General features: G+C 51.2%; 1 protein-coding gene across 1 annotated transcript; it reads left to right on the forward strand.

Annotated features, from left to right (window-relative positions):
* Positions 1-2,370: 2,370 nt before the first annotated feature.
* TLNRD1 (talin rod domain containing 1) lies at positions 2,371-5,509 on the forward strand. Its single transcript, XM_074602139.1, has one exon. The coding sequence runs from the start codon at positions 3,650-3,652 to the stop codon at positions 4,715-4,717; it is 1,068 nt and encodes a 355-aa protein (XP_074458240.1). The 5' UTR covers positions 2,371-3,649; the 3' UTR covers positions 4,718-5,509.
* Positions 5,510-7,121: the final 1,612 nt, after the last annotated feature.

Below are 7,121 nucleotides of genomic sequence, written 5' to 3' on the forward strand. Positions count from 1 at the left end.
CTGCCTTGGAGACAGCCTGTCCGAAAGCAGCACCCACAACGTGACAATAATTATGGGATTTGCCCCTTGCGGCTGATAAGCAGTGGCTCAGCCCTGTGGACGGATTAAAGGAGCTGGAAGAATATTTGCTGTATATTCTAGCAGTTACTAAGAGCTTTGGTGGCCCTGTGAGCTGCTAGGAGCTGCCACGGGTTAGAGCCCAGCTGCGTTCCAGGTGTGGGCGGCTGGGAGGAAGGCTGGTGGAGCAGCTGCAGCAGGAACTGCCCGAACCAAGGACCTCTCCGCTTTGTCCTTGGGGAATGGCACAGATCATACGCAGCATCATTGGTGGGTGGCAGCATCTAAAAATGGAAGAGATTATTAGGTCATTTAACACCTCTTCTAGCCAGGGGTGAGACCTACGCTTTCTAAAATGAAATCTTTCAAACCCTAATTAAATGCAGTCGGTCCTCATTAAAAATAAACTAGGTTAATATTTATAAGAGGCATTCCTTGTGCTAAATAATACCTCACTGCCTCATTTAAGGACATATCTGGAAATATTCTGAAATACAATTCAGCTGGCTTCTTCTGCCCATTGATTTTTTTATTTTTCAGAGCATTCTGAAATCATTCCTATTTATAGTTTAGAAAAAGAGCTGCTGGCAGCAAGCCAAAATTGTTTAGGCCCCAAATCACGACCTTCCTTTAAAGTGCTATAATCTGACTCAAGTAAACAGCATTTCCCTCTCACAGTTTCTGTGGGGAGGGGTGGGTGGAGAACTGCCCTGTTTTCGACACACCCAGGGCCCAGTATCTGCCCCTTGCCTCAAGCCTGGCTCTAGGGCAAAGGTCCCCATCCCCCCCCCAAAAGCTGTCACCCCCCCCACTTTCACGCCTGTATTCATCCTGCTCACCTTCCTCTCTGCAAGTCAGGGGAGAAGGCTGAGGGTTCCTCGGGCTAATAGGTGAGAATATCTACAAATAAACTTGTCTGGAGCTCCTTAAGTGCATGCAGGCCATTAGATGGGCTCTGTTTGTGCCAGGACATTGTTAGATCTGGCCCGCAAGCGAGCAGCCTGGTCTAGTTGTCATTTTTTTTTTTCAAGGTCACTTACACCCCTGCAGTAGTACAAACACAGCAGGACGCTAAGGGAACTGTGAATTGGGACAAACGTATTTCTGGATTTCTCTAGCCAGCTACATGCATTCTAAATGCCTAGAATTAAGAGGCTGACTTTGAAAGGAAAGTCTGATAGAAAGGAGCAAAAGAATGTTATTATTTCACTGCAGCAAAATATGTAACAAATGTAAGAGGTAGTTTCAACATAGACTCTGATTATTCAGGATTACATTGATGGAGATACTGCGTAACAGGAGAGAATCCAATGTGTGGGACATCAATACTCTCATCACCATCATTTATCAAACTATATATTCCCTTTGGGTGCATCCCAGGCAGCATTAAACCCATCTTCTTATAACTTGTTCTAGCCCAATTAGTAATTGTAATTGTATTATTGTTTAATGGCATTTACTTGGATGCCTCAGATTTACTGAGTTTAACATCTTCCTCCTGACAAGAATCGTCTAATAAAGTTGTTGATGTGCTGCAGAATGGAAACAGGCCAGAGGAGAACGAAGCCTTTGCAGAGGCTTCCCATGCGCAGTTAGCATCGGAAGGTTCACACTTTCCCTGCTAAATTCTAACAAATTGGTGACCAGTCTTCAAAAACAACGACAGAAACCTGAGAAACATCCCGAATTCACTTTCATTGGTTTAAAAAATTGGGTCAGGACCAGCGCTGAGGGAAATACTGCTATGCAAATCCACGTGCCCCGTACCGTATTGACAGCACCAATTATGGCCAGCAAGAGGTTGGGCTTTTTAACCAAATCAGAGCAAAGCCAGCCTAACTCCCCCCCCCGCGGCGGACGTGCGGGACCCCGCCGGAGTGTCCCTGACCCGTCACCGCACCGCCTGAGGCAGGGGGTGGGTTCGCCCCCCCGCCAAGGGCCGCGGCCACCCCCGCCGGGCGCTGCCAGCCACGGGAGCTCGCCCCGACCGGAACGTCCAACTTACCGGCGGGCGGCCCGGGACGGCGGGCGGCTTTCCCGTCCCCCCCCGCCCCGCCTCGGCATCTCCTCCGCCGGCGGCCGCCCCGGCCCACCCGAGCTGAGCTCATCCGGCTGCCCCCTCTCCCCGCCCCGTCATTTATGTATTTATTCCCTCTTTAATCCCCCGCCCGGCGTTGGAGGGGGGGGAGGCCCGGGGCCGGTCGGGCGGTGCCGGCCGCGGCAGGGCGCTGCTGCCCCCTCCGCCCGGGAGGAGCGGGCGGCGGGGGGAGGGCAGGATTTAAACGAAGGGCGGTGACACCGCACAAAAGATTTCGATAGGCTTAAGTGAGGTTACAGCGAAGGCGACGGGGAGGGGGGAGCCTCCCTCAGAGCCGTGCAGCGTCTGGCTGGCAGATCCGCCGCAGCCGCCTCTTCCCAATAGTTTGTCTGAAAGCCTGAGAAAGGGAATTTAAAAGATTTCTTCCCCTCTCCCTTCTTTTTTTATTTTTTTTTAATTTTTTTTTTTTTCCCTGGGAGTTGGCGACTCAGCCAGAAAACATGGCAGGAGGAGCGCAAGGCCGGGCGGGTCGCAGCATCCGCGGCTGTAGCCCGGAGCCACCACCCTTCTGTGCGGGAAGAGCCTGAGTTGGTGCCGGCGGCGACAGCGGGAGGCGGGCGAGCAGGGCCCGGCGGCGTCCAGCGCGCGGGAGCGGGACATGGACCGCGGCGGCGCGGAGCCAGCGCGCAGCGGCCGCGCGAATGACCGAGGCAGGAAGGAGTGAGGCAGCGGCAGAAGGAAGGGGAACGGATCCCGCCCGCCCCCAGCGCCCGGATCCGGTGGATCTTTTTTTTTGTTGTTTTATTTTTTTTCTCCCCTCTTTCTTTCTTTCTTTTTTTTTTTTTTTTTTTTTTCTCCCCACCCCCTCCCGCGGTTCCCTCCCTCCTTTCCCCCTCCCCAGTCCCGGTCCCCCGCGGTGCCCCCTCTCCCCTCCGCGGCCCGGTGCGGGCCACACCCGCGGCGGCGCTTCCTGCGGGGCCGCGGCGGGCGCGCCGGGGGCGGCACATGGTGCGCAGCCGCCGCCCCTCCGGCCCTGGGCGAGCGCCGACCGGAGGAGCCGGGGTGCACGGTAGCGACTCGGAGGGCTGCGCCCCGGCCCCGACTCCCCGCCGGGCGTCCCTGAGGTATTCCGCCCGGTGAAGGGAACTTCGCGCAGGATCCCGCGGCCGGAGGAGGTGGTGGAAGGGAGGGGAGCCAACGTGCGGAAAGGGAAAAAAAAGAAGAAAAAGAAAAAAAAAAGGGAAGGAAATACACATATTTTTTAGCTAAAGGATGCCGGAACGGGGCCCGGGGGCTCCCGGCGAGCGCCGACCCGCCGCGGCAGCGCCGTAGGAGCGAGGGCTGGCGCCGGAGTGGGGCGGGCGCCCCGGCGGAGCTCGGTCCCCGCAGCAGCGGCAGCCCCGGCGCCCAGAGCCCCTTCTTGCCTCCCGGCGATTAATGGAATGATGTTGCGGAAAAGGCAGAGCGATCCTGCCGGGCTCAGTCGGGACTGCGCGGGCGGCGGCGGCGGCGGCAGCGGGGTAGCGAGCGGCATGCGAGTGCCCCCCCGGCGCTATGGCTAGCGGTGGCTCTGGCAAGTCCAGCAGCGAGGTGTCTGGCGGCGGCATCCCCAGCAGCGGTTCCCTGCAGAGGAAGAAGCTCATCTCTATCTGCGACCACTGCAAGATCAAGATGCAACTGGTGGCCGATCTGCTGCTGCTGTCGAGCGAGACCAGGCCGGTGAACACGGAGAGCCTGTCTGTCTTCGGTGAGTCCTTCGAGAAGTGCAGGGACACAATCATTGCCAGGACCAAAGGACTCTCCATCTTGACACATGACGTCCAGAGCCAGCTCAACATGGGACGCTTCGGGGAGGTGGGGGAAAGCCTGATGGAGATGGGGGAGCTGGTGGTCTCCCTGACGGAATGCTCTGCCCACGCTGCCTACCTGGCTGCAGTGGAGACTCCAGGGGCCCAGCCTGCCATGCCTGGCTTGGTGGATCGCTACAAGGTGACCCGATGTAGGCATGAGGTGGAGCACGGCTGTGGGGTCTTGAAGACCACCCCTTTGGCAGATATGAGCCCTCAGCTCCTACTGGAGGTTTCTCAGAACATGTCCAAGAACTTGAAATTCCTGACAGACGCCTGCGTGCTGGCCAGTGAGAAATCCAAGGATAAATTTGCTAAGGAGCAGTTCAAACTCAGTGTCAAATGTATGAGCACCAGCGCCTCTGCCCTCTTGGCGTGTGTCAAGGAGGTCAAGACTTCACCCAGTGAGCTGACCAGGAACCGATGCGTCTTGTTCAGTGGACCTTTGGTGCAGTCCGTCTATGCTCTGGTGGGCTTTGCCACTGAGCCCCAGTTTTTGGGTAAAGCTGCCACCATTAATCCAGAGGGCAAAGCTGTGCAAACTGCCATCCTAGGAGGAGCCATGAGTGTGGTATCTGCTTGTGTGCTCCTGACCCAATGCCTCAGGGATATAGCCCAACACCCCGAAAGTAGCACCAAAATGAGCGATTACAGGGAAAGGTTGAGGAACTCAGCTTGCGCCGTCTCCGATGGTTGCAACCTGTTATCTCAGGCACTAAGAGAAAGATCTTCACCCAGGACTTTACCGCCAGTGAACTCCAATTCTGTGAATTAACCCCCACATCTTCTGTTTAGATCCCAGTCATTGCTAAAGGAAAATAATATCCCACCTCCTCACCCCTTTTTTGTATACCAAAGAATTTGCTTGGATGAGCCCAAATCCTTTGATTTCATGTAGTGAAGAAGCAGAACGTACTCAAACTATACGTACTAATAAAGGTAGCCAGTTTGGGCTTCTTTTTATTTTAAAGTCAAGCAAGTATCTGCAGATAAATTTTCCTTTATTCAACAAGGTCTTCACACAATGGTAATAACAACTGTTTAAAAGTTTCTTTTTATATTTGGGGAGGTGGGGGTATCTTTAAAAAAAAAAGGAGAAAAAAAAAAAAGCTTTAATCGCGCTGGGTGCGGTTTTTAAAGTTTGTCTTGTCTTGTCTTCCGAAATTTCCCTTCTAAATTTTACTGTTCAGTTGTGCAGGAAAAAGGTTACCTCAGTTCTCACTCATTTTAAAAAAAAAGAAAAAAACCCAACAACACATAGATGATGGATGTAGCTACTATTTTGTTTGGTTTTGTTTTGTATGACTTTTTTTTTTTATTTTGCATCAAGTGTTAGGTTAGAAGTGCATTTGGTGTGTAGGAGTGGAAGGACTGGAGGTTGTGATTATGTTTTCCATGTGTTGATTTCCAAACTGGGGGAAAAGCTACTGTGAGTGTTTAAACAAACAAACAAAAAAAAAATTACACTATAGCAAAAGTGATTTTTAATTTTTTTTTCCAATGTCAGTTTTTATCTTGCATGTACTGGAGTATTTATTTCATCTATTAAAATGTTATGTTTCTCAGATGTCTTTCTGTGAATCTCTTAATACTTGAACAGTTGAACAGCGAGGCCTGTTTGCATTGTATGTCATTTTCCCGAGGGAATGGGTGGTACAAAAGTAACTAGTTCTAGACAGCAGCATACAGGCTGCAGTTCAGTTCTTTTATTTTTATAAATACTGTCCCTCCTGCAATACCACCCCTCCTCCTCCTCAGGACGCCTCCGACAGAGATACTCTGTGGTTGTATTTATGGAAAGCTGGGCAGTGCTGGATGCGCCGGCAGGGCTCTGGCTGCAGGCGTAGGCTGGCTCTGGCTTTATCAGTGTTCTGTCTTATCTTTGGGAAGTTTGTGTATTCTGACTTGTGCAGATGTAGGCCATCGGTGTTAAATCGGTGAGTTTCCATACTAATTTATTAGGGGTTTCTTGAAGAACTGTACCTTGCTGGACAACTCTGCTTGTTCCCCGTGTCTCCTTAGGAGTGCGGAGATTTGCTGGACTGGGCCCCTCTTGTTCCTTGGAGGTTCGCGTTGGAGCTCCTCAGTACAGATTTCTGTCAAAGTAGTTTTTGATTGATGTTGCAGATAGCGGGAAAAGTTAGCTGACTTTTGAGGCCTAGTTCACCTCCAGTTGAATTCCTTGGGAACTGTGAGTGGACCTCAGGGTGCACTGCAGTAGTTCCCATAATTGCAGTGGTGATTTTTTTCAGCCTGGTCTTTGTGGACCTGTGGGATCTGTTGCCTTCTATACGTTCCGTGAAAGGTAAATAGAGGAGCAGGTCTTCTGGCAAGGAAGCTGTGTTTGTCTGCCCGGCTCCATTGCCTAATGGGATATTTTTTTTTTAATAGGTCTGCAAATTGAACAGCGTTGCAAGCCATTGGAGAACATACCTAAAAAATGTTGTTACCGTGGTTTAAACCTCTACTGTGCAAGTACTGTCCTATTTATTCCTTCAAAGAGGTGAACCTTTTGGTTTTGGAGACGGAACAGTCCTGCAGTAGTGAAAGGTCTTCCTTCTATAGCAGTATTGTTTCTCTTGCACGTGATGCTTTTACCTAATTTCGAAGGGGAGTGAAATGTTACTGGGTAGTGGACAAATACATCCTGTTGAAGGGGATATAAGCTGAGCTTATATATCCGTATCTTTAAGGTTAGAAAAAAATAATTCATTGACTTCAAGTATAGTGGGCCACGGTATTAGGTTTTGTTTATTTTTATATGAAACTTTTCCGACTGCAGTGAATTGTATGATTAGGACTTTTCTTTGTGAAAAATCCGCCCAAGCTGCGTTCCTCTGGGGTATGATTTTCTCACTGTTCTCTCTGATGCAATATAGGCCTAGCAGTACGTGCTATTTTTTCATAAATAAGTAAATAAATACACATGCTGTTCTAGCTTTGGCTTAGATGCCTTCACAGGTATTTCCTCAGAGGCTCTCTCGCATGTGCGTGCGCGCACATTTTCCCATCTGGATGGCAGGAACAGCTGTAGGACTCCGGAGGGATTCATAGGAGGCCAAGGCCATCTTCAGGGAGGTCCCGTGCCTCTGTAGTGTTTGCGGTTGTCTGCTCAACTCTCCTCTGTATCTCCCTCCCATGTGGCATGTCTCCGTGGAAGTCGAGATACTGTCCCAATC

This window comes from Larus michahellis, chromosome 9 (assembly GCF_964199755.1).
Source record: "Larus michahellis chromosome 9, bLarMic1.1, whole genome shotgun sequence".
Lineage (NCBI taxonomy): Eukaryota > Metazoa > Chordata > Aves > Charadriiformes > Laridae > Larus > Larus michahellis.